This window comes from Siniperca chuatsi, linkage group LG1, assembly GCF_020085105.1.
Source record: "Siniperca chuatsi isolate FFG_IHB_CAS linkage group LG1, ASM2008510v1, whole genome shotgun sequence".
Classification (NCBI taxonomy): domain Eukaryota; kingdom Metazoa; phylum Chordata; class Actinopteri; order Centrarchiformes; family Sinipercidae; genus Siniperca; species Siniperca chuatsi.
In genome coordinates this window covers 17,004,318-17,029,913 of record NC_058042.1, presented here as the reverse complement: position 1 = coordinate 17,029,913, position 25,596 = coordinate 17,004,318, and the positions used below count along the sequence as shown (strand labels likewise).

Below are 25,596 nucleotides of genomic sequence, written 5' to 3'. Positions count from 1 at the left end.
ATCTGGGAAAAACTAAATTTCTTTTGTACTATCAAGTGCTCCGATTTCACTCCACAGCTGTCAGGGGCTCAGGCATCTTTTAAGCATTACTAAAACTTCTAAAGCAAGATTTTATGATGCAGTATATAGGCCTTTTTCACAAAGATGTCTTGACATGTCACAGTAGGAAAAAGCATAGGTGCAAATAATAAAATTGATGATGGCTTTATACCATTGATCTGCTTCAGTTTCAGGGCTCCGGCATTGCTCACCGGGACACCTGTATAGGACCATCGTTGATGTTATAAGCAACACCCATGCTTTTCCTACTATAACAAGTCAAAATGTCTGCCGAGACATCTGATTTTATAGCAATCAGGTTTCATGAATTTCTGTTTTTATTTTATCATTTTTATCTTGCCTTTTATCTGTCACCTGGTCCCTGGTTGAAATCAACTTTTAAATTCCAAAGGCTGTTTTAATGTTTTTACTTCTGACCAGTCATATGCTGAGCTGCAATCTGAACTCATTATTCCAACACATTTGCTACCATCTATAAATACAATCTTGCCTGTAGAAGTAACCCAGTTGTGGAACGACACTCTTCTTCGTTCTTTTGACTATTTACCAGACGTCATGTATTTTCCCAAGTCTGTTGTGTGGCTCTATTCCATCAAGTCTCCTAATCTATGAGCAAACCATGAAACCTTTAAACAAAGTAATCATGACATTCTCACATTTATCTTTTTAAACACTTTATTTTGCAAAGTTCCATAGTGACTATTTTCACTTCTTCTTTTCCACATCCTGCTCGGCAGCCTCTTTGGCTCTCTTGGCTCGGATGCCAAAAAGACGAGCGTTGGCGCGGGCCATACGCAGGCTGGCGAAAGCCTTGAAGTTCTTCTCATCCTCAGAGATAACCCGGGCCTTCTCCTTCTTGTGCACCTGAAGAGAAGAAAAGGACAATAGTAAACACATACGACACTTTGCACACATTGCTTCATAATCTCCTATCTCTGCCAAAGGACACAATCCAGCCAATTCAACATTTGCTTATATACGAAAACAAGTCCACTTTTATGGTATCATTATTTTGGGACAACCAATTTGTTTTTTCAGTTTGATTTTAAAAAGCAATCATCAGACAAAGGGTTCAATGTTTCATCAAAAGTAATACAGAGATTCCGGAGATTTGTCATCATCTGACTGCTGTGATGCAAAACATCAAGATTGTGCTTATATTTCTGATATGAAAGCCTACGTAAGAATGGCACATCACAAAATCCAGCCAGTTCAATGTTAGCTGCTGTGCAATTTCAAGGATAAAATTTCTACTTATTTTCCACCTAAAACTAATCACATTTATTTCCAATGATCTCAATGTAATCCATCCTAATATATTTTTGAATATGGATGTGTTGGGTTCTAGTGGAATCTTGAAGGAATTAAAACTTACAGTTTTGATGGGCATGACTGGACCAGCAAGCTGAGTGGCCATCTTCAGTTCCTCCTCCTGAAAAGATTACAAACAGTTAATTCTTCAAGGCAACAACCACCTAGCTATTCCCAACATTTGGGTGTAGTGAAATCAATCAGATCAAAGGTCAAGTCAAAAGAAAAAGAGAAGCTGATTAATGCTGATTATTCATTTTCAACTAGAGCGATCCACTTGCAAGATGATTGAAGTGTAATAGTAAATCTGTACAGGGATCTGAGTACAGGTGAACTGACAAGGACAGGCAGAGTGAGGCTGTGTTTGGCTATCAGCCTCTATTGTTGTTCTGACTGACCATACACCCGGATCACTACATAAATGAATTCGTTTTCAAATTTGACTGAATTTGAAAAGCTCACTAGTAGTAGTCATTAGGTAACCAATGCAGTCTAATAAAAAAACTCCTGACAACCAATTAAAAATGGCATTCAGAATGCAAATGATTTACTTTCACTGATGGTGAGCAGCTGTCAGAAACAAGAGTTTAGCTCAAACAGTGTTGTGCAGAGATTACGGAGGAACTGATCGCTGCACTTAGAAAAGTTCAAATACAAAGATTTAGGGTTAGGGCTAAATCTTTGAGCTCCCTCAAAGACAAATCTCTACACTGTTTCATTTCAAAACACACAAGGACTAAATTCTTAGTTGAGACAGCATTTTTAGTTTTTATACAATGTTAAAGTAAATGTGTGTAAAAGCTGTTGTATTACTTTTCATAAGATGGAGCAATAGTAAACAAACACTGGAGAGGGCTCTCAAATTGTATTTATTCAATTTTGAGAGCTGACTCCTATTGACCACATGCCTTTGTTCAATGTTTTAACACTTGTCTTTCTCAGTAAAATACAATCACAACATAAAACCGTTAACCACCACTACTACAGTCCATCAGATGCTTTACAAACCGGATGTGAAGTTTCTTTGAAATTCTCTTTATGCTTCATGCAACAACATGAAGAAACTTACAGTGCTATCTCCCTTCTTGGGAGCAGAAGCCTTCCTGGGGAAAAGGATAAGTTTGGAGCGGTACTCCTTCAGGCGCTGCACGTTGGACTGAAGAGATTCTGTGGATCTGTTGCGACGGCGGGAGTCAACAGAGATGCCAATGGTGCGGGCTGTCTTTTTGTGGATACCAGCCGCCTGCAGGGAGGAACACAGTACATTAGGAGTTGAAGATAAAAAACTTCAGACTTTGATGTAACGTCCACTATATGAGACGATACTGATGACCAATTTATTCTATTTTGAGTAACAAAAGGCAGTCATCGGAAAAGAGGTTCAAAGTATTCATCAAGCAAATACAGAGATTCCGGAGATTTGTCATCATCTGACAGCTGTGAGGCAAAACACATAAGATGGTTCTTATGTTTCTGAACTGTGCACTGTGGTGCAGACACGTTACTGATCACATGCTGGCACAGGTACTGTATGTGTTATTCTGCATTTACATGGGGCAGAGCTCTACTTGACGATGCAAGCTCACACTTAACTTCCACACTGGCCAAAAATGTGTGCTTACATACACATTCATAATAAAAATATGAGCCTCGTCCTGGCTGGCTTAAGCCTTAGTCAGGATTTTGATTATCTGGTTTATTAACATAATGACATTTACAAGAGCAAACTTTATTTACTTATCCTGATAAATATTAATGACAAATAAATGCTCTCAATTACACCCCATCAATAAAGATTCAACATTTCAACCTAATAAACCAGCCTATTTTAGTAGCATGGAATATCTTGTGTACCAATTTAAAAAAGCTGACATTTTGCAGGAAATTGATGTAATGTTTGCTCATAGATAATTTAGCTGATGTGGAGGATCAAACTCAAGTATGCGAGTTGGGTGTCCACTACACATGGGGATTTGTTTCCCTCAAACTGAAATAGCTATTGGTGGTTGAAATTAAGGGTTCTTATTCATAAATATGAAGTCTGAGAGAAAAGCAATTAGTACTATATAAACTGTACAAACTTTAAAAAAAAAAAAACTCCTGTTTGAGCCTACTTCTTTTGAAGGAAAACAAACAAGTCCACATGTTCTGGGATGAAGCACATCAACAGTCATTTAGCCTTCCTCCAACAGCAGGCAAGTACATGGGAGGAAAGGCAAGGTACAAGAAGTCTTTGAGCAGCAATGCGTCTTCTTCGATAGCTATTGAGTTTTTTGGTTCGGTAGGTTGCAGGATTCATCACAGAAAGGTTGAGCCTGTTCTATTGCACAATAGTCGTCAATAGCATTTCTGACGTGGAGGTCACCTTGATAAACACTTTGTCTCGGACGCTGACATATAATTAAGATTCTACCTAACCAAACAATCAACAGACACCATGACATGGTAAATGGACTGTACTTGTATAGCACCTTTCTAGTCTTCCGACCACTCAAAGCACTTTAAATCAGTTGGTTTGTTGCTTTTTCCCCCCCTTTGTCAAATAATTCAGTGCTTTGAGACAGTTTTCAAAGCACTGACCAGTTTTTTGGACACATTTAATAGTGACATTACTTATTCCTGCATGTAAAATCAATTTACAGACAACTATAAAAGTATTACCTTGAGTTCCTCCAGGGTGAAGCCACGACCAGCACGAACCTTGGTGTGGTACCTGATAGTGGGACACCTGACCTGTGGCCTCAGTGGTCCAGCGACAGGACGGGGAGCAATGAGACGGGCCTTGGCCTGACGTGCCTTTCGCCTAAAGGAAGCGGTATTTTGGTCAAACTACAGTGGGTGGGAAAAGGGCTGCTAACCATGTACTGCAATCACACTGCATTTTTTACAGCAATGAATATGCGTAAATGTGCTTCGAACCTCCTATAATGTTCTAACACATTGTAACCCAAGAGCTGTAAAACACAGTTGGAGACCTGATCCCAGACAGTAAATACTGATTGTCTTCAAGAAAACTATTTGAGAGTCCATGGCATCAGCTAAAAAAAACATTACAACACACATATCCACCATTTTATGTTCACTGTCAGATTAGTTTGTATCACTATATGTCCTTGCAAACAAAATTCAGATCAGTTGACATTTAATAATAGCAAAAGGTGATAACATGTCATTTAACTTCTTGTAGCTTATTACAGTTCTTTCCCATACATAGCATTTTATAAATTCCAATAAAAACAGAAGTCAACATTGAGAAGCTAGCTGACTGTGCTCATGTTGTCTGGATTCTTGTCATCCTTGCAAATGTCTTTGACCAACATCTTACTTTTATTAGCTTGCTTATCTGGGCAGTGGCTCAAGACTATATTACCAACAAAGTTCGTTTCTGCTACTCATTCATGAAGGCGTGTTAGCTTGAGTTAGCATCTCTCCCTGGAGCACAAGGCAGTTCTCACCTGCGGATCTTCCTGGCTGGCTGGTTGAACCAGGTGCGCACTCTCTTCTGCCAGTCTTTGTGGAAGTGAGGGTTCAGGATCATTCCATTCCGGCTGGGGGCCATGGCTGCCTACTTCCCTGCAACACAGCATGGCACACAGACATTAGCAGGCTGTCATGCCGGCACACCATCAGTCCTCACAGAGCTACGTCTGAGATGCTAAGCTAGCAGGTTAACCAGGCTATTGGCTGTTTCGATTAACAATTCACGTTAACGGCTGCTACATGCTATACTTACTAGTCTTTGCCATTTCGGCATTCGTTACGTATGCTCTTTTTTATTACATTATTAAAATACGGAGCAACAAATGTTGGCCTGTAACGGCAATGCTTACAGTCACCACTTGCCCGGGATCACCACTAACACAGATGTTGTTCAGCAGTTTAACGTGGAAAACTATGACAATAATCACCTTAATTTAAAGGTGACAAATCACACTATTTCAGGCTGTAAGTGAAATTGATAAATATCGATAAAATACCAAGGATTAAGATAGATTGTTTCTAAACCTGTAGAGAAAAAATTATCATACCTACGAGGGAGGAAAATGGCCGAAAGGAAAAAGGAAGTAGTAATGCGGTGTATTGTGGGATATGTGTCAACCAGCCAATGGTAGAGCAGACGTTATCAAAGAGTATATAAAAGAGCATTATCCCTACAGGTAAAGATATTATTTAATGATTGTGATAAAATATATAATACAAAACTACATATAATGACGGTATTTAATGTTTGACAAATACGTTATATATTTTGGAAGTTCCCCGTGCAGTGCTGTCATATCTGGGCTGCCATAGTAAAAAAAAATAGACGTTATTTCATAGTATGTTTGAATTTACAACGGTGACTTACTTGACGAGTAAAACTAAGCAATCCCATTTGGCTACAGTTTCGTTTTAGCAGACCTAAATGGCTGTACACTTTTTTCTTGTGCCGGTAAACAAAGATTTTGTCAGTATCTGTACAAAAAGATAAATATTTACTAAAATATGAAATCACTTAAACCAAGTGCAGTGGGCACTATTTCATGTAAGAAAAAAACCGGAAGTAAGTACGCGTTCATCACACTTAAATCATCTTTGTTGTGATGCAGGGAAATCTAACTTGCTTTTGTTTATGTTATCAAAATAATACGAATTTGCCTACATATTTTTTTATAGCTCTGAAAATATGACTAATATCACAGCAGTTATTAGGATTAGTGTTGCGTTTTGAAATAGAAATGGGGTTGCCAAAAAGTGCAAGAGTAGTACCTTGGAGATTTATTAATCCAATGATTTATGAACATCTATTTTTTTCATCAAAGATTGGACTAGAATATTAACCTAATAATAACACTTGAACGCCTTTAAAGCCTCTTAAAACCTAAGTGTGTATTATTAGGTGAAGTTTTTGCATTGGCCACTAGATGTAGGCCTGGCACCTTTCATCAGTAGTCATAGCATGGCTACATCTCTTCTAAGTATACTGACAGTAGACAGGATGCAACTAGTACCACACATTATTTGCTTTAATTACAAGCATACAGAGACAATAACTTTATGGTAGCAGGGTATAGCTGTAAGTATGTGGCTGTATTTGGAAACCAAAGACAAAACTTTCAAAAGGGTTATTTCTATGTGTTAAATACATATAGTCTTGAAAAACTACGTGTGTGATGTTTCTTATTTACCACCATGTCTGACATATGAGCTCAATAAAACCAAACTGTCACATAACAGCTGCGGGAGATCATGGGGCTCCTAAGACCGGGTCTCTGTTTGAAGTGATGGTTATTAGCATTTCTCAGTCAAAGGTTACCGTCAACAGTAGGGATGACCTGATCATGTTTTGTTTTTTTTTCCTCCTGCTCCTGATCCCAGTCCTTTCATATTGAGAAAGGATATTGAGATAACAAGTCTGATTCAATATTTATTTATATTAGGTGTTATTATGGTTGTTTTCTGGCGGGTAAGAGCAGGGGCCCATTGTCTCACAGTCCATCCATGAAGCAGCAGCATAAGAAACTTATGAATATTATCCTCCTCATATGAAAACAAGGCTTGTATCTCCATGTGCTGTACTGTAGGCGCAGAGGACAGCGGAAGCAACCTTGATCTATAAATTGATATAATAAAGACATATTTACTCATATTCTGTGGTTGGATTTATGCTACAAATTCACTCCTGTTTTATGTAAAAACACAGACTTGTGCCCTGTTTATGTGAGCATTAATCAGGACAGCACTGACCTGGGAAAGGATTTTTCATTTTGTTCATTTTACCCTGAAGCTTGACACTTTGATTTCAGTGGGATACTTAAAAAATCTTATAAAAAAATAAATGAATTAATTAATGCTTTAGGCTTTAACTAGTAATTGCTATTATTATTATCATTGCCTCCCCTCCCCCTTGTTTGAGCCTGTCTGTGACATGTGTCTTTCCATACATTTATACAATCTCATCAGAGATGTCAATAATCAGAGTGGTGCTGTGCAGGACATTGATGTAAATAGTAGTTTTTTTTATTCAAGACAATGGGAATTTAATGATAATGCACACAGCACTAGGTTGAAAATGTATTAAAAAGGTGGATGTGTGGTGGTTCAGGTGTTTAGATTGATGAAAATGATTGAGCAGGACTGTCCACAAGCCATCCATGTGCATAGACAAGTGATCAAGCACCAGCCACATTAGTTTCCTCTAATGAGAATAATTACTTATTTCATACTAATTCCATGTCTAATCACATGCAAATTAATTCAAGACATTTTTCCGTGTGCACTATTGCTGTGCTCGGACCTGTCTAAACTTGTTTCTCTGCATGCCCCTGAGTCAGTGTGTCCTCTGTGAACACAATGAAAAAGATAATTATGTCTTGATTAAATTAAATTGCTATCATACATTGCTTAAAGTAAAAAGAAAGTAACAGCTTCTGCTTTGCAATTCCTTGATATTACTGATGAATAAGTGGATTAATTGTTAGAACTTGGTTGATGAGGGGTTTTTTTTAAATTGAATTTCAACTACTTCTCTTTCTTCTTTAAATACATCTGAGTACAGTCTTATTTAAATAGTTTTTTAAAGCCTAATAAGGAACAAACTGGAACCGTTGTCTCCTCAATCTATCTCAGCAATGTGACAACAAATGGTTGTTAAATGCCAGCAGCAGAAAATGTGAAACATAATACAACTGCATTTTAAGAGCATCGCGTTTTATTATTTTGGAGCAGGACATAGAGTGGAGAGAGGTATCACTATGGAGAAATGTGCAGTTTTTGAATGGGAGACTTAAAAGGTAATCAATAGGTCAACACAATAGACCTTCTCTTTAAGAGGAAGTTATTGTAGGGACATTTGGTTATAAAATACATTTAAAATAAACAGTTTTATTATACAAATTATTTAATGGGAATGAACTAGGTGAAAGTCATTTTTATTCTCAGTGACTTTAATATTTCAGTTAGTCAGTTTTAGCCAGGAATACCAATTACAGCTCTTATTTTCCATTATCTCAGTGCAGTTTTTTGTTCAGTCACTTATTTGAAAACCACTGCTTCATTAATCATTGATCATCTAGCTTCTGCAATCTCTGACTATCTTCACCTGAGGGCAAAGGTCAAGGTGTGTGGAACTATAATAAGCAAAAAGAAGCAGCATGTACAGCAACATGATATGAACATGTCTACTGTCTACAACACATCATAAGTTGTGCATGAGCTTTTTTAAAAAAAAACGATGTTAAGTTATATTGTCCATGTTGCTGTGTGAATTGGTGCCATCTTGACACCAACACCATCAAAACACATTCCTGCATGTTTAGTTGCCAAGAATAGGCATAAAAGATACATAAGCAAAAGTTAAATTTGACTTGTAAAAATAAATAAATCGCAGGGGTGTCAATTTTATTCAAACGTAAGGACCACATTTTATTTTTGACACAACACTTACAATCACTTTCCAGCCTTTACTACATCTGTGCACATTTAAAAATGGAATAAAGCAACAGAAACAATACCCAATAATACTTACAGATCTTGTGATTAAGAGCCCTTAAGGTTGGCTAGTAGCTAAACAAATCCTAACCTTCTAAGTGGAAGATGTTACTGAGGATTTAAAATTATTTTGATAGCACAATTCCAGTATCAAAATAAATACCACAGATAAGGAAAAGTGTCACAAAACATGTTAGTAACCCTGCCTACTAATCTTTGATTGCAATTACATTATAAAACAGCACAGTGAGTGTATCGATTTATTCGTCAAGTGACTTAATAAATTTATCATACGCAGCTTGATCCATGAGGCTATCGAGTTCTTCAGGCTTTTCAATCGTCATCTTGATTAGCCACCCTGAAAAGTGAGAGTTCATATCTTAAAAGCCAACAATGTACATGTTCTCATGAACAAGCAACTTGTCATCTGCCTACGCAATAAATCTACTGAGAGAAATTCCTGGAAATGAGTATGGCAAATGTACTAGAAAAGAACAACAGTGAGTACGAGACACTTACCTTCTGCATAGCAGGCTTTATTCACAAGTCCAGGATTCTCTGCCAGCTCTGTGTTGATTTCAGTCACTTCTCCTGTGATTGGTGAGTAGAGCTCACTGGCAGCCTTTACGCTTTCCAAGGCACCAAACTCCTCTACAACACACACACACACACACACACACACACACACACACACGCACACGCACACAGTGACAGATACTTGTTATTACACTGCTGGACTCAATTACTTTAAAAAAATGTACAGCATATTCAAGGCTCTTACCCATTTGTTCAAGTCTTTGGCCAACTTCAGGGAGTCCACAGTATACCACATCACCTAATGCTTCCTAAAATGACAGAACAAACTGAATTAATTATAACCTACCTAAAGTATATAAAAGTAAAGTATATAAAAGTGAGTAAAAGCAGTAATCTAATAATGTCTTAAAAGGTATTGTATGTAATTTTTGACATGTATTAAATCGCTTTTTATTGCCAATGTGTGAATGGGTTTTAACCACACTTAAAAAAGAAACCTTCTCTTGACTTTCTCGGTTGCCGATAACAGCCTGTGGAGTGATTTCTATGTAAAGGACTTGGGTCGGTTTTGGGAAAATCCAAAGGATGTGACGTTTATGTGCGCTCCTGAGTGCCTTTTCTCTCCGCTCTCCTACAGCAGCAACAGTATGCAACGCTTGCTGAATTTGGCTCAGAAATGGAGTCCACTAACAAACGACCGGCACCCACCAAAACAGAGACAAACACAAAGTCCAAAGTCAAAACGTTAGCTTGCTTGCTAATGCGGACAAATTGCTAGCTAGTAAACATAGCAAAATACTGTCTTGGGTGGATGACGTCAGCTAATACATCCAGACTCCCGGGGCTAATCTGGCTGGTAAACTGGTTTGCTTGCCGTTTGCAGGTTACTTTGTCGGCTGGCGTTGCGGGGCTGCCGGATACATGCAGCGTGGTTGGGTTGTAACTGGCTGGCTAACCTTAGCTTGCTTACTAACGTTATTGCTAGCAAAATACTATCTGAGTGGATATGTTATTTGGCTATCTTGCCAAATTACTTCACAAGTTAACATGATTCATGATACTAACTTATGTATTAAAAGTTCTATATGTAACTTTCAGAAAACCCTTGTTAATAATGACACCTTTGGCAGTTAAGTGAACTGCAGGCAGCATCCTGCTGCTCTATAGGCGCGAGCGAGCATCATCCTGGGCATCGGCCAAAAGTGACACGAGACTGAACGCTGAAATGAACACTGAATGATGGAAAATCAATTACAATCATATTTAGAATAACGTTACTATCTGTAATGTTCCTAAAACCAACTACGTATTAGTCCATCTCTCAATACTTTGACTACCCCAGCCTGCTTGTGGCTCTGCCCGTGTTCATGGTAATTAAGGAACATGTCACACAGTGCAATAGTGTGGCTCAATGTGCTTTTAATAGTTTTTGAACAACAATGGAAGTCTATGGCACAGAGGAATAAGCTATATCAGGCTTTGGCTGCACAGACAATACTTGTTAGTAGGATCAATTCATTGTTGGTTTTGGTCTTTTCATGGGATTTGTTAACAATAAGAAAAATATAGACTTTCACCAGTCTTTAAGTCTACCTCACATGTGAGGGGGACATTGTTTTAAATGATAAAAGGCAGCATAGAAAAACAAAATCAGAAATCACTTGTCTTGACATCAATACTGTTGCAATACTGACACAATCTACTGAGATTACTGCCACAGAGACTAATACTGTATGTAACTCATTCATACAACTCATAAAGTACAGCTGATCGCAGTCAGCCTGATCAATACTTTTTCAAGCAGAGACATGAGACCCAAACTGTTGATGTCACCAAGATGTAAGCTTTTTCCTAATTTTTGCTCATTTATACACAATAAACTGGAAGAGCTGTACCTACAGTATGGATAAAGAGTGTTTATGTTGGCAGTGAATGAATACATTGTCCTAGGCAATCCTAGAAATGACTGTACTATTAAGAAGTTCCTATATTTCCTATATATTTTGGCCTACTTTACAAGGCGGGTCAAATTGACCAGTTAGATGTAATATGCATTGTGCGTAGGAAATGGTATCCATATACAGTATAAACTGGCTGGAGTTATAAGTTGTCTGCTGTCCCTTGGTTTGCTATATTCATGCAAATGAACTAGTGGGGGATGGCACAACTGATTTTGGAATTTGAAGGCCTTAAAGGAGACTCAAATGTGGTGGCTAGTGCAAGATCCTCTACTCAGGATGGGAAGTGGGAAAGCAAGTTAGTCTCCATGCCTACTTACACGGGCAGTAGCATTAGAGAAAGCTCTGTGTCTTTGAGCTCTATTGGACTGCGTTCCCTGCATAAATGCAGCATGTGCAGTGTCTTAAAGCAATCCAAGAGTTGCCTTTTGGTACAAATCACAATCACTGTCCGAGTGTTGCATTTTATATACTTTGCTGGTGGCCTAAATCACCTGTATCCATGATTTCCACTCTAATTTGCAAGGTATCTGAACACTTTAAGTGTCAAAGCGTTGCCATCATTGCTTCAGCCCACAAATTACGCCTTCTTACGGGGTAAAACATGGACCATGGCCGTTTAAGTTGTACCGCCACCCATTTAATGAAGTCTAAACCTGTCTAAAGTCTAAAAAGCATTCATATTGAATGTATAAATGAAGCTGTTTTAGACTTAACAAACTTCAAAGTGTTTTAGAGAACCGCAGGAACAGGAGCCTGAAGTCTATAAAAGTAAATAGGCAGCCTATCAGTGTTAAATCTTCTTATTATTGTTCATACTTGTCTTCTTTACAGTTTGCTCATTTGTTCTTTCCAAGATGCTATGGGTACACATGGTCACTGCAAAGAGGACGTGTCTGAAAATTGTCAGCCAAACATTTAGATAATATATTTGACTGGCTGAGAATATTGGAGATGTGAGCAGCATTTCAGAGGTTTTGAACCAAGCAGTTAATTACATTTGCAGTGTAGTTTTAGAAACAAGCAACAACAAATGCAGCAGACTGAGTTCTTCCTCCATGTCTTCACATCACCATCTTGCATCACATTAAACTGCAATCCTACTGGTAGTACTTTTGACTGGTCAGCAGCAGAGATAAAATCATTTGAACTTTTGATTTCAGTGGCTGTGTGCCCACTGTCAGATTAGCTGTCAATGCTCGACATATGAAAACAAAGCCTCTTAAGTTTCGTTTTTTCTAAAAGCTGCATTCAAGTCGAAGACAAAAGACATCTGTCTGAAAATTCAAAGCTTTGAACGTCTATAGGTAAGCAAGTGCCTGCCCTTGAGATTTTCTGCACACCACTGCAATTTGGCAGTAATCAATTGTCTCAAACAATAGTCATAAAACAGTAAATTAGCTTGTTACAGTACAGTTGCTGCTGGTGAGGACAAAGTGCAGTAATGAACTGCAGACATTAGAATATCACTATTTTTAGATCGCCATCAGCAAACCTCTGAACCAAATGTGTCATAAATCAATGATTAGTAAGGCAACAGCGCCAACAACCTACCTGAGCATAATTGCTGATACCAACTGTGCCAATTCCACCCTCCACTTTCACCCACTCATGCTTATCTGTGAGCTTTAGGGCTGCGGAGAGAACAAGGGAATATGTTGGAATAGATTAGTGTGCAAACACAAAATGAAACTATGAATCTGTATGAATCATGATTTAAAAAAAAATTACTTTGGTGCTATGATGAATCTTGTGAAACACATAGAGGGAAGTCCACCAGACTCAAAGTACATCATTTGGATGTCCAAAGAACACATTACTGCACTGTGGACCAAAGCTGAAGAGTAGGCTGTTTCTTATGCAACACGTGTTGTCAATTAGAAATAAATCTGTAGTTTACTGGTTGCAACCTCACAAATTCACTTGTCAAAATCATGAGCTTTCTGCATGTGCAGTTTTGGATCCTGACCATCAGTGTTTTGACAGAAAAAGCTGCAAACGGGTGCAAAAAAAAGACCTATCTGGTTGAGTCACAAATGCAATTTAAAAATACAAGTTAGGGCCTTTTGATTCCAAGCTCATGCTGTCTTCTTTAAAATACCCTGAGGGAAGAACCACAATGCCTCAACAATTCCCAGTGTTGGCATCAGACCATGCAGAAAAATACAGGTTTGAACCAGATTGTGAACTGTGCTAGATGCTGATGCATGGCCGCGGAGAGCACCGTCAGCCCTGACTGCTGAATATCCCTGCTGTAAAGGGCTGGAGAAACGTATTTTCTAACTATTAAACTGGCTGACAGCCTTAAAAACGCGTTAACATTTCACAGGGTGGTGTCTGTGAGGAAGAATAATGAATGAAAGCTACAACTAGAAGAAAATACATTCAACTGTTGAAATGTTATACCACATGTACAAATGAAATGCACCACTCCACAGCTATTGGTGGCACATATCCAGGATCATGGGTGACTTTTATTTAATAAGCTTGGTGCAACAGACAGTAAGGTAATTTGTTGTTTATGGTCATTAATTAACATCCCAATCCCAATTTGGAGCTCGTGGTTTGACTGTCTTCCAACGACACTAAATAGGGGACCAAAAAACCTTATTGTATACTTTAGCCAACATAACATGTGGCTGCTTATTTCCTGTACTAAAGTTTTTGCACTTAGACTTAAAAACAAACTTTTATGCTAGCTGCCCTCCCTGCCGCATTCCTCTGCTCCGCTGTGGGAAAGTGACACAAACTGCGTGACTTTTTTCGCCCACCACTTGTAGTATGTAACATTACAGCTCCTTTTTTTTTTTTTTTTTTACCTGTGGACAGGGCCGCGGGCGTGCTCAGTGTCCGCGGAGAGTCGCTCCTCCACAGCAGCCGAGTCGCTGAAACCTGCGCTGCTGGCGAGAGCTGAGGCAATCCGGGGGGAAAGTTTGCAGAGAGGCACCGCAGCGCTGCTCTCAACGCCATCTTCACTCCGTGTGTGTGTGTGTGTGTGTGTGTGTCGATACACTTGACCGCGGGTGCGCGCACCATCCCACTGTTTGCGGGTTCCCGCTGGGGGTGGTGGCCGGGAGGAGGAGGGTGAGCTTAGCTCAGGTTCAAAACCAAGTGTGTGTCCGTCTAAAACTTGATATTGAACTATTACAGACTTTTTCAGGTGTTAATTATAACAAATTAACAGTGTCTGGAAAAGTATTTAGATCCTCTACTTAAGTAAAAGCAGCAATAGGCTACCCAACTGTCCAAATACAAGTAAAGGTCCTGCATTAAAATATTATACAACTTGAGTAAAAGTAGCCTATAGAAGTATTAGCAACACAATGTACAAAGTATCAAAAGTAAAAGTACTTGTTATACAGAAATTCCCCTTTCAGACTGTTGTTTTATTATATATTTTATATTATTTGAATATTAATTTTAATGCATTAACATGTAAGGAGCATGTTAATGTTGTAGCAGGTAGAGGTAGAGCTAATTATACGTATTTTATATACTGCTGCTGGGTAGTTAAAATCTACAACAATGCATCATTTTATAAGATGATCGTATGTTTTGCATGTAAAACCTAAATGTGTAAAGTAACTAGTAACTGTAGCTGTTTGATAAATGTAAGGGAGTAAACAGTATAATATCTTCCTCTGAAATATAGGCAAAGTAGAAGTTTAAAGTAACAGAAAATTCAAATACTCAAGTAAAGTAGTACCTAAACCTTACTTTCCTCCACTGCAAATGAATACATTTATAAACAAACATATATGTCTTTGGAAAAATCTGTTGCAGCACTGAAAATTGTAGGGCAGCTAATGTCTACCCTGACTGGCCAATAAACCAGTTCTAACAATATATTTCACAGACACATATTTATTTTGTGTCTGTACAACTGTTCATGTACATAAAAGCACCCAGGTCAAATTGAGCCACAGTATCATTATTGTATACACAATCAGTGCAGACATTCCACAACACCTCAGTGTGTCCATATTTCACATGTAAGGTCATGCATACAAATTAAGAGAGGGTAACCAGTGTTTCAGACAACTCTTCCGGACTGTCTCCTCCACTGTGTGGAGACAGTCCAGAATGGTTACCATAGTAAAGTTCAGGGAAGTGGCTGTGTGCTGCACTTCAACCAATTGGGTGTAACCAGATGTACATTTGCCAAACCAACCAGAAAGTAAAAAATGTTGTTTGAAAACACTTCCAGTAAAGCATTAATCTTCTTCTTCGCCTCTTCGAAAACAAACATTGACAAGCCACATTATTACAATATTTTCTGATATATTACAGCTTACTGAAAAATGACCATATTAGCTGTGACACACCCGTGCCTCATTCTACAATATCCTGCTGTTAGTGCTTGAACAGACAGTCATCAAGCAGTGCCTCTTATTGAGAAAAACTTAATGTACATGGCACAGATCCCTTCAGGAAACATTTGAAAACTGTTCAAAACTCTTTTATAATTGTAATTAACCATTTTAGGTATTTAGTTAAAGCTGCGCTAATCAATATTTCTATATTATCAATGGAAAAAAATGTGAAAGGGGTCACTTGTAGTGACAAACCCACAGACTTATCACTTGAGCTCACTTATTTAGTCTGCTCTGATTGCAGCCTCAGCATCTTTCCATTATGTTGCCCTTTTCCTCTAATCGTAGTGCCAGAAACATCTTGTACTCAAGTACTGTATTTAACTACAATTTTGAGGTAGTTGTACTTTACTTAAGTATTTCCATTTTATGCTGGTCCACAGCTCCTCTCAAACATGTTATTTCCCAGCTAGCTCTCCCTGCTACAGTCACTGTCAGCAGTGAGCTGGTGGAGGATCTGCTCGTCAAGCTGATGCTGAGGCTCAAACCACGGAGGAGCTCCACTGGTGCTCAGCTGGACCAGCAACAACTGCTGATGCTCTGTCTGTATATGAGTGCTGCTGTGACTCTAGAGATCCTGAGGAGACTCCTCAGTGTCTCTGTGGATAAAAACTTCCCTCCTCCTCCCTGCAACATCAGGAAAGCCGCGGTGCTTCTCCAGAGCAGCCTTATGAGGACATTTGGCACATCAATCCAGGTGAGGAAGTGGCTGGTGAGAAAAGACCCTGCATTCCTAAGATTCATCCCTCAACATACCATCAAGGACATCCTAACAACACACAAGGCCAAGCCTGCAGGTGAGTACACTCTAACCCAAGGATCCAGTGATGAGGAGAGCTGGCAGCAGCTAAATCAGTGACCCTCAAAATCACCATAATCCTATAATCGTATTCTGTGACAGGTTACTGTTGACAGGTTACATCACCATAATTGAATCCACTCAACCCATTTTTATGACACTTCGACCTTATTCATTCAAGATACTGGTGAAAAAACCCAGTGATGGCTCAACATAAACAATATGTGCTGGACACATAGATCCACTCTGCACATTTTGAAATTCATCAAAAATACAGTACTGCATGCTCCATGGTGATATCCAATTTGATTATAGTGGAAACCTGAAATCTAAGTTAAAAATATTACATTTCTACAGAGCCCTTGATGATCTTTCCAATCGTGTGAAAAAAGTTTTTAAAATATAATCTTTCAGGGGTTAAGGAGCTGCTTATCTTTGAATTTTGTTCTGTAAAACAGACAACAAACATCACAAGAGAATGCAAAATGTAGAGTCATATGCAATTTATTCAGACATACCTATGTTTAAACTTCTTGGCAGAGGAATATTGTGGAAACAATCTTGAAAACTCTCAGACAAGGAATTCTAGCAGACCTGGTAAAAATAGATGAATATTCTGAGAACACTTAAAACATTGAAAGGTGCTAGAGTTTTGTTATTATGTGGTGTAACTCCTCTGTGTATTTGGTAGCCAGGATCAAGCACCCCTTGAAGAATCTCTAGGTATATTCAAAAATATTTCATCCAGGTCTACATACAACATGACTTCCTGATCAAATACACTGTCACATTTACTGTCTGGATGACAATAAGGATTAAAATGTCTCCTTACAGTCAAACGAGGAAGACACAGCAAATGTGATCGCAGAAATGTAAGAAATTGTTGACCATGTAACTGAGACAAGATGATTTCCCTTAATGACAACAAGGATCAAACAAACAATAATATTGATAACACACAAAACCTGCAGGCTCCACTGATGACCACAGTGAGGTAAAAGGCTCCAGCACGAGAGGTCAGGGGTCATGTCATTAGACGGAGGTGCCCTCTGTGGGCGCTGATGTCTTATTATCGTCAGGCTTCATGGCGGGGAAGAGCAACACTTCCTGTGAAAGAACAAAAACTGTCATCTGAGGTTTTTTTTCCCCCTCTTACAGCATGAGCATAAAAGGAGACCACATCTGTCTGGCAGATGTTGGCAGCTCATGTGTGTGCGCACATTCCAAAAGATTTTTTGTATCATTGTATCTCTGTACTCTTCTGTTGTATTTCAGTTTAAACACAGCCTAAAGGTCTTGAGAGGACAATTTACTGAGGGAAAGTGCCATGTGGTCACACATGCTACATGATCAGCAACAAGCCGGTTTTGTTTTGATTCTTATTTTACTGCAATTTGTTACTTTGAATAAGTCCTTTTATAATTATGGCTTTGTCTTTAATTAATTTCTTGACACCATATACCTGAAGAAAATACTAAAACCTTTGAAACTGAATAGTGTGAAACCATTGGCAGGAATGTGTACCGTGTGTCATCATGTGTCCCTTTAATCACATGGGGAATCAGATCAGAAAATGCTCATATTGGTAGATTTGGAAGACAATGACAACCTATTTTGTCATTTAGGTATAAAGTACTTGTTTAAAAAAAAGGAACACACCTGCTTGCATCATGATTAATACGACAACTTTACCTTGATGTTGTTGGAGTTAGTGAGGAACATGGTGAGACGATCAATGCCCATCCCCCAGCCGGCAGTTGGTGGCAGTCCATATTCCAGTGCTGTGCAGAAGGTTTCATCAATGAACATGGCTTCATCGTCACCCTCAGCTTTGGCCTGAAAAAGATCCAACTCAAATGATTAACATGAACTAATACGCATGCTCACACTGCAACAGGAAGAAGCCTGGCCCTTTATCCTTTAATGGGACAATGGAAAACAATCACTTTAGGCTTGTATACACACCTTGGCTTGTTGCTCGAAAAGCTCCCTCTGTCTAACTGGATCATTCAACTCAGTGTAAGCATTGCAGATTTCCTTTTTCATCACAAAGAGCTCAAAACGCTCCGTTAGGCCTTTCTGTGATCTGTGCCTGTAACAATTGAGAAAGTGTCAGTATGAACCTGATTATCACATTTTTAAATGACATATGAGGCTGAAACAAGGCGTTTCTCACCATTTTGCTAGGGGACTCATGATTTGAGGGTGATCACAGATGAATGTGGGGTTGATACAGGTAACCTCAAGGAAATCTCCAACCAACTGTGGGAAAAAAAAATATTAGTAAAGAGAAATGGAGAAAAAGCAATAAACTAGAACCAACCCACAGATGGTGATGTCCATCAATAGAGCACCTTGTCAAGGAGGCGGGCAGTGGTTCTAGGTGGAGGACATTCAACTCCTTTCTGTGCACACAGGTCGTCAAAGAATTTACGTGTCTCTGAAAACAAAAGTGCAAAAAGAGAAATGTGAAGAGAAATCAGAAATGACTGATGAAGTATTACTGAGCTGTTAGAATATATAAAACCATGTGAAACACAGACAAATGAGAAATAAACCCTAAATTTGTGGACAGTGAGAGAGAAGGAGAAAGAGAATGTCACAGGGGCAATGCGCCTTATTTAAATGGAGATTAAAAAGGGTTAAAAACATTGCCTCAAAGAAAAGAGAGAAAACGACAAAAGCTTTTCACAGATTATAAACTAACAATATCAAAAAGTTCACAGACAGATTCTTACCATCACTGTCGTAGCTGTCAGTAGGAGGGAATTTGACTCCCATAATCTTCTCCAGGTCGTCCGTCATGCTCACTCTTCTGAATGGTGGAGTGAAGTCGATCTCATAGGCCTGTCCCTCCGGACCATCAGGGTGGTAAGTCACCTTGTATCCTCCAGTGATGTGCTTCACCATTCCTGAAGCAAAGAGAATAGCTGAGTTAAGGGAGGGCAGTTTCGTTTATTGTACACTTTTCCAGTACATCCTAATTGTGTGAGCAGTGACAAAACTGAGAAGAAATGGAGCTCTGGCCAATTTATATTTTGAAATATACAACAAATTCCTGGTGCCATCCTCAATAACACAGATGTAAATGAATACATTGCAAGTTATCAGTTTCTATACAACTGTCACCTGCCAACCAGCTCATTACTGACCCCTTTCAGGCTTCATACTTATTTTTTTTTATGTGGAATAATTCTCTTAATTCCACTTGGCATATTATTGTTAGGAGGTCTGCTGTTGCCTCTTACACAGGTGTAAACAGTTTTGCTCTTGTTACATCTTATCTGATGTGACAAAATCATGCTGTAAAAAGAAAAGTGAAACCTAAAGTCCACTTATTGAATGAGACTCCAAGGCAACACTTCCTCTCAGGTTGTGTACTGCCCCAACAAGCTCAGCCAAATTATATTTTTTGTTTATACATGGTTAAGGTTAGGATTTAAGTCTGCCAACCATTTTGCAATGTGAGAACAAGGCTGAGAGGAAAGAGAGGAATGCCATCTGAGAAGGAGGCTCACCTCATGGCATGCTCCACACTGATGTGATTATAAATGTACAGCACATGCTTTTCAGTTTCAACAAGAAATCTTTTAGTGCATGGTGGATGACTTAGGCGTGGCAGTTTACAAGTTAGGGCAGTCAGTTTCATTTGACAAACTGGATTTTAAACGATAACTGTGGCAAAGGGAAATGTTTTAACAAGACTGCAAAAAGCGTTTTCTGCTTATCCCGGCTGGGTTTTTTTTTTTTTTTTTTTACATGGGTAGGTTAGACAACCAAAATGACTGCCTCAAAATATAAATGGTACATTTAGATGAGGTGTCTGAGATATTTGTCTTTTTTTTTTAATCAGACTAGCAGTTTGCTTATCTTGACATAAATGTGACGGTTGACTGTTGGACAGTGTAAACCCTGACAGGTGAAGAAGCAAATGACTACAAACCTAGAGGTAACCATATGGCTGACTGTGTTTTCACTTACCTGAGAGTAGTTTCTCTGTGATCTCCATCAGGTCATGGTAATCTGCATATGCCATGTAGAATTCACAGGTGGTGAACTCTGGATTATGAGTAAGGTCGATGCCCTCATTCCTGAATTGACGGCCAACCTCATACACTCTGTCTATTCCACCAACCACTAGCATCTATGGGGAAAGATAAGATGTACAGCGTAAATATTTAGACTTTTGAGAAATGTAACAAACCACTTCAAGTGAAGTTGAAGTATAAGAACAATCTATGTATTTCTGTGCAAACTAGAGGAGTGGACTCAGTAGCAGCCAGACCTGGTATCACTAAATAGCGTATGAATAACACGGGAAAGTCATTTCGCGTGTTTTCACAACGCCTTTTTTCCTTTCCGCGTGTCACTTCACGCCATTTAACCTCTACTGACTTATATTGTGCAGAGACGGAGTGCGCAAATGTCATAGACAAAATAATGTCAGGTGACGTAGTATAAAGAGACGTAACTAACGTATTTTCCTACCGCCTGGTTAAGAGAAGTGAGGAGTCAGCAGTCAATGGCAGTATAAAACAGAGCAGTCAATAAAATATGTTTTTCAAAAATTGTAAATCACCGCAACCACAAGAGGTCCTTGAGCATACAGTCATAAATGTGCACAAAAAATGTCCAGTAGTATGCGATATTAGCAGCGGACATATACACACAAGCAGACACACACAATCAAACGCACGATCCCCTCCAGACTTACGCATGGCGGAGATAAATATTCACAGGCCCAACATCAAATTGATACAACAAATTTACTAAAATATTCTCCCCAGAAGTGACTGATTACTGAGAAGGATGGCTCTTTAAATTGACGGATTACCTTGTGGTAGAGCTCAGGCGCAATCCTCATGAACAGGTTCATATCCAGCTCATTGTGGTAAGTAACAAATGGACGGGCCACTGCTCCACCAGGGATAATGTTCATCATTGGCGTCTCAATCTAAAGTAACAACAAATACGATTCAGCAAAGCAAGCTTTCACTGACTCATGTTAACTGCCTCAAACGTGGAACAAATGCACCAACTATTTGACAGAACATTCTTTTATAAAATCCCTATTTTGAACAAATTCAAGTATAAATTTGTGTAAAACATTTTTCCACTCAAGCTTAAGACTTAAGAAATACTGTTCAGTTGATTAGTTGTGTGAGGTGGTCACCTTGGATGTCTCAATACACTACAGACACCAATTCTTACCTCTAAAAATCCCAGCTGGTCCAGGAAGCTGCGCAGGTACGTGATGATTTTGGAGCGAGTTATAAACTTCTGCCTCACGTAGTCATTGAGAATCAGATCCAAGTAGCGCTGGCGGAATCGTGTTTCCTTTAAGAGAAAGATTACAGTGGTGAAAAAAATGCTTCAACATTAGTTACTGCTGTTGAAATGATATGTCAATTTGTCTTCTTCCCATGAACACAGGCTACTGTGAAAATATACATCACTTTAACACTGAAAAGCTTCGAGTTTTTCCACTTTTGTGACATTGCATCCAGGGCTGGCTGATACAAAAAAGAAAATATTAAAGCAGAATAGTTTTTGAACTGATGTCAAAATCACTTCAGCAAGATTCTTCTTTCTCTTGTAACAAGAGAAAGAAGAATCATGTGTCCTCTTCTGAGAGTACAGTTTCTGAAAAGACCACAAATCTTTCAGGTAACATTGTACCAGACAAACTGGAATCTTCCCTTCAGGCTCAAACTTTGTTGTGAGATCAAACTTTCTCAGAGGGTAATTTTGACTTGGCATAGCAGGAAATATCTTACAACATTAATTATTCCATTTTAGGCATGCCAGTAAACGGGGCAGTATGTACAATAGAGGATATACTTTTGATGTCACTACACATGGAAGTCACCACACTCACTCCTCCTTCAGTACCAGCATCGGTCATCATCTGCCATAATGCGTTCAGTGAGAATGGTAAAGAGTTGCTGTGCAATCGACAGCACAAACAGATTAAAAAATAATTCAGATAAGCATTTTGTCTAATTGTCTAAAAGGAGAAAAGCAACATGAAACAATGTGTTTTACATTGTTTTCCTCCAGATATTGCAGCTTTTATTTTAACCATGTGTTGGTTTGTTTTGCCCCTTAGTGATGGGGAAGACGTGGTATCATTCCAAAAAGTAATGTCTATGCATACCCTCTATACCTGCCACCGGCAGGCCATTAGTATGCATCAGTATGCCGCCATCATTAATGTTATTAATTACACCTGTGTTTGCAAGTCAAACTATCCACGGTGGAAAAGGGTCTACTGTGGACAACAACAAGCAAGCTACATATAATTTTTGCTTTTACTACCATATAGTAAATGCATGCAGCAAATGCTGCAAATATTTAAGAAATACTTTGTCACTGCCCTAAATGCATAGCAAATGGTGAGAAATAAGAACGAATGCTTCTACTTTGTGTTGTAAAATCTAACTTTCTAAATATGGTATTTGCAGATAAGAGGACAAGAGTGCAGGGTGTCTCTCAGAGTGTCTAATCATGGTGGGCATTACCTTGTCTTTGAGGCCAAAGTGGAGGTGGGGCAACATGTGCAGACATGGTGAGAGTAGGGTCAACTCGATGGGAATGATGCTCAACTCCCCTTTTTTTGTCTTCCCTGGGTTACCACGGACACCGATAATGTCACCGCGGCGCAGTTTGTTGTTGATGGCCACAAAGGCCTCCTCAGACTTGTAGTTCCTGTAAAGGAAGATATACAGAAATTAACTCACTGCACTCGAAAGTATCCACATGGGCAAAAACAAATAGTTAGAGGTGCAATGATATAATGCATAACATTTCATAATACAAAAATGTGATAATATGAATAATCTGGCTGAAATATTTCAAAATTTCACAATCACATAATCAAGTAATCACTCTGTACGAATCTGCATGTGTTTGCAGTCATGATGTCTCAAATTTGGAAAAAACATGGTGAGTGTACTGGACCGTGAATTGATTATTGTTACACCCGAAAACAAATATGCTGTCACAGTACAGAGTAAAGCAAACTAGTACCAATGATGTTTTTTCTTCATTCTTTACCTTGAGTTCGCCATGACTTGCAACTTGACGCCTTCACCTCGCAGGTCATAGAAAAGCAGCTTGGCACCAGAAACCCTCTTGGCATGGATGCGGCCTGCCAATCATATATTAAGTTTAACAAGGGGTCTACTTCTGGATTACACTGTACATACAAAATAGCAAATAGGCTTAAGACCATAACATATTCCTCGTACCTGACACATTGAGAACAACGTCAGTCAGCTGGTCTCCAGGCTGTAGATGATTGTATTTCTCGATGAACTCTGTAAGTGACAAGTCCACATGATACTTGTGTGGGTACGGGTCCTCCGCTGTGCCCTTCAGGTCCTGGATGGCCTGGGAGCGGATCTTGAAGTATTGCTATGTTAGAGGGAAAAAGACAATTGTATTAATGCAAAAAGACCAAAACATAAAGAGTAGGCTAGACTAAGTAAAGAGTAAGGTATAATGATCATACAAAAATCTCACATTTGGGTCAAGCGTCTCCTCATCCAACCCACATGCATTTTGCGCTCCCTGGTCATTGGATTCCTTCTTTTGCTCCACCTGCTCTTTGACCTTGGCTTCTTTCTCAGCTGCCTTTTTATCAGCTTTCATTCGTCTCTTCAGCTCACTGATAAAAAAAGAAATGAGGCATTAAAGATGAGTCATGAGGTTAGATATTGAAGTTTGCTATTAATGATGCAACTACAACTGAAATTCATGGATGTTCAAAATGTTTAACAACAAATATGCACACTATTTTTTTCCCACATAACCACACTGTACATTTTATTCCATTCTGGTACAGTTATACAGTTAGAAAAAAAACAAGGCCACGGCACAATCGACTAATAGCACAACAAGAGAAGCACAACAAACGATAATGCTGAAAGGGAAAGGGGACCACATTTTCTCTGATGACAAAAGGTTGGTTGTTTTTCTCACTGGAATGGAAAAGCCACCAACCTTTTGTCACCTCTCCAACGGTGCCCGTAAATTTGAGCTGGGACTGCAGCTGTACATGGGGGTGCACATTTTAACCACTGTCCCCTGACCCCAAAGGCTTGGCACAGCTGCTGGCTGGCTGCCCTGACCAGGCACAGCATGCTGAGCTACCACAGTCAGCGAACACACCTGAGAAAATAGACATATATACAAAAGGTAGTGTACAGCACATACAGCAAAGGCTGTTTTTTTTTTTGCTCTGCACCAAGACCCTCGCCAGAGTACAAATCCAGTTAGTGAGGTTAAAGCAAAAACCAATAGACTTAACATAGAAGAGTTAACATTAACGTTACTGCTAGCAAAGCAAAGAAAGTCAAGACGAACGAAGGACAACGCAGTTAGCAGCATTATTTAAGAATTGGCTTGACGTTTTTATACGCCTAAAATATATAATAACACCAAAGTGCTCTGCTACAGTAGAAATGCCACAATTAAATATACCATACGTTAAAACTCGTAATATCTCATATGAGTAAAAGAAACCACACGATTAATGTGTTTTGGTTCTTGTAGTTTTACTGATTAGTAAAGACACTATCGCGTTGGGCTTCGCATCATGTTCAGCACTACAACTACCAGAGACACAAACGAACTGAATCCTGGGATGTGTAGGCTTGTGGTCTGTCTCCATATGGAACCCTCACTTCGCTATCATCTTCTGACCTGATGCAACATTTACCGTTAGTGATGCTGCATAGCCAAATTAAAACGACAATAACTGCTAAAACAACAAATTATTCGAGGAGAATAAGGGCTTGAGAATGGTTACAATGCGATGGAAGGAAAGAATAAGCTCACTTTTTGCTGAGTTTTCCTCCGTCCACCGCTGTCACGTCAGCCATGTTGTAAATGCTGCGCCCGGAAAGATCAACGGAAGCGCACGCGTCGCAAAAACGCGAGAACTCGATGGTGCGTTTGGGTGACTGTCGAAAATCTGTTTACTTTAAAGACTAAGGGAATAATACTTGACTAAAACACCCTACAGCAGTTTTTGAGAAAAAACAAAAAAGCTAAAACTGCAATATGGATCAACAACATGCAGCCA

General features: G+C 39.1%; 3 protein-coding genes and 2 non-coding genes across 9 annotated transcripts; all 5 read right to left on the bottom strand.

Annotated features, from left to right (window-relative positions):
- Positions 1-717: 717 nt before the first annotated feature.
- rpl13 (ribosomal protein L13) lies at positions 718-5,450 on the bottom strand. Of its 4 annotated transcripts, none has more exons than XM_044194223.1 (6): positions 5,400-5,450; positions 4,827-4,944; positions 4,033-4,174; positions 2,441-2,614; positions 1,436-1,492; positions 718-924 (listed from the first exon to the last, which is right to left on the bottom strand). In XM_044194223.1, exons 2-6 carry the CDS (start codon positions 4,928-4,930, stop codon positions 766-768), a joined length of 636 nt encoding a protein of 211 aa, XP_044050158.1. In that variant the 5' UTR covers positions 4,931-4,944; positions 5,400-5,450; the 3' UTR covers positions 718-765. The 4 variants fall into 4 exon arrangements, with proteins under 4 accessions (XP_044050158.1, XP_044050172.1, XP_044050163.1 ...); XM_044194237.1 differs by lacking the exon at positions 5,400-5,450 and adding an exon at positions 5,280-5,298; XM_044194228.1 differs by lacking the exon at positions 5,400-5,450 and adding an exon at positions 5,202-5,222.
- On the bottom strand, positions 1,102-1,180 carry LOC122882376. The gene has a single exon (XR_006379355.1). It is a non-coding gene; the product is annotated as a small nucleolar RNA MBII-202 (small nucleolar RNA).
- LOC122882354 lies at positions 2,722-2,800 on the bottom strand. Its single transcript, XR_006379348.1, has one exon. It is a non-coding gene; the product is annotated as a small nucleolar RNA MBII-202 (small nucleolar RNA).
- A 3,295-nt stretch (positions 5,451-8,745) lies between the features above and the next one.
- gcshb (glycine cleavage system protein H (aminomethyl carrier), b) lies at positions 8,746-14,369 on the bottom strand. Its single transcript, XM_044202771.1, has 5 exons — positions 14,156-14,369; positions 12,891-12,970; positions 9,623-9,686; positions 9,361-9,492; positions 8,746-9,199 (listed from the first exon to the last, which is right to left on the bottom strand). The coding sequence occupies exons 1-5, from the start codon at positions 14,304-14,306 to the stop codon at positions 9,102-9,104; spliced, it is 525 nt and encodes a 174-aa protein (XP_044058706.1). The 5' UTR covers positions 14,307-14,369; the 3' UTR covers positions 8,746-9,101.
- A 2,627-nt stretch (positions 14,370-16,996) lies between these two features.
- On the bottom strand, positions 16,997-25,496 carry kars1 (lysyl-tRNA synthetase 1). Of its 2 annotated transcripts, XM_044199809.1 has the most exons (15): positions 25,350-25,496; positions 24,513-24,680; positions 24,033-24,177; positions 23,759-23,924; positions 23,565-23,658; positions 23,030-23,216; positions 21,720-21,845; positions 21,343-21,462; positions 20,490-20,652; positions 19,247-19,420; positions 18,863-18,948; positions 18,685-18,770; positions 18,474-18,600; positions 18,201-18,344; positions 16,997-17,615 (listed from the first exon to the last, which is right to left on the bottom strand). In XM_044199809.1, the coding sequence occupies exons 2-15, from the start codon at positions 24,650-24,652 to the stop codon at positions 17,541-17,543; spliced, it is 1,833 nt and encodes a 610-aa protein (XP_044055744.1). In that variant the 5' UTR covers positions 24,653-24,680; positions 25,350-25,496; the 3' UTR covers positions 16,997-17,540. The 2 variants fall into 2 exon arrangements, with proteins under 2 accessions (XP_044055744.1, XP_044055828.1); XM_044199893.1 differs by lacking the exon at positions 24,513-24,680 and having other exon boundaries at positions 25,350-25,493.
- Between the last annotated feature and the right edge of the window lie 100 nt (positions 25,497-25,596).

Excerpts from the sequence above, each read along its gene's own strand:
- rpl13 (XM_044194223.1), bottom strand. The coding sequence starts at position 4,930 with ATGGCCCCCAGCCGGAATGGAATGATCCTGAACCCTCACTTCCACAAA. Across the intron at positions 4,175-4,826 it reads CCAGCCAGGAAGATCCGCAG|GCGAAAGGCACGTCAGGCCA; the intron begins GTGAGAACTGCC and ends CGCTTCCTTTAG. Across the intron at positions 2,615-4,032 it reads TCACCCTGGAGGAACTCAAG|GCGGCTGGTATCCACAAAAA; the intron begins GTAATACTTTTA and ends TCCTCCCTGCAG.
- gcshb (XM_044202771.1), bottom strand. The coding sequence starts at position 14,306 with ATGGCGTTGAGAGCAGCGCTGCGGTGCCTCTCTGCAAACTTTCCCCCC. Across the intron at positions 9,687-12,890 it reads GTATCAGCAATTATGCTCAG|GAAGCATTAGGTGATGTGGT; the intron begins GTAGGTTGTTGG and ends CTGTCATTTTAG. Across the intron at positions 9,493-9,622 it reads CCAAAGACTTGAACAAATGG|AGGAGTTTGGTGCCTTGGAA; the intron begins GTAAGAGCCTTG and ends TGTGTGTTGTAG.
- kars1 (XM_044199809.1), bottom strand. The coding sequence starts at position 24,652 with ATGCTGTGCCTGGTCAGGGCAGCCAGCCAGCAGCTGTGCCAAGCCTTT. Across the intron at positions 18,345-18,473 it reads TTTTCGAGCAACAAGCCAAG|GCCAAAGCTGAGGGTGACGA; the intron begins GTGTGTATACAA and ends GATCTTTTTCAG. Across the intron at positions 17,616-18,200 it reads CTAACTCCAACAACATCAAG|GAAGTGTTGCTCTTCCCCGC; the intron begins GTAAAGTTGTCG and ends GTTCTTTCACAG.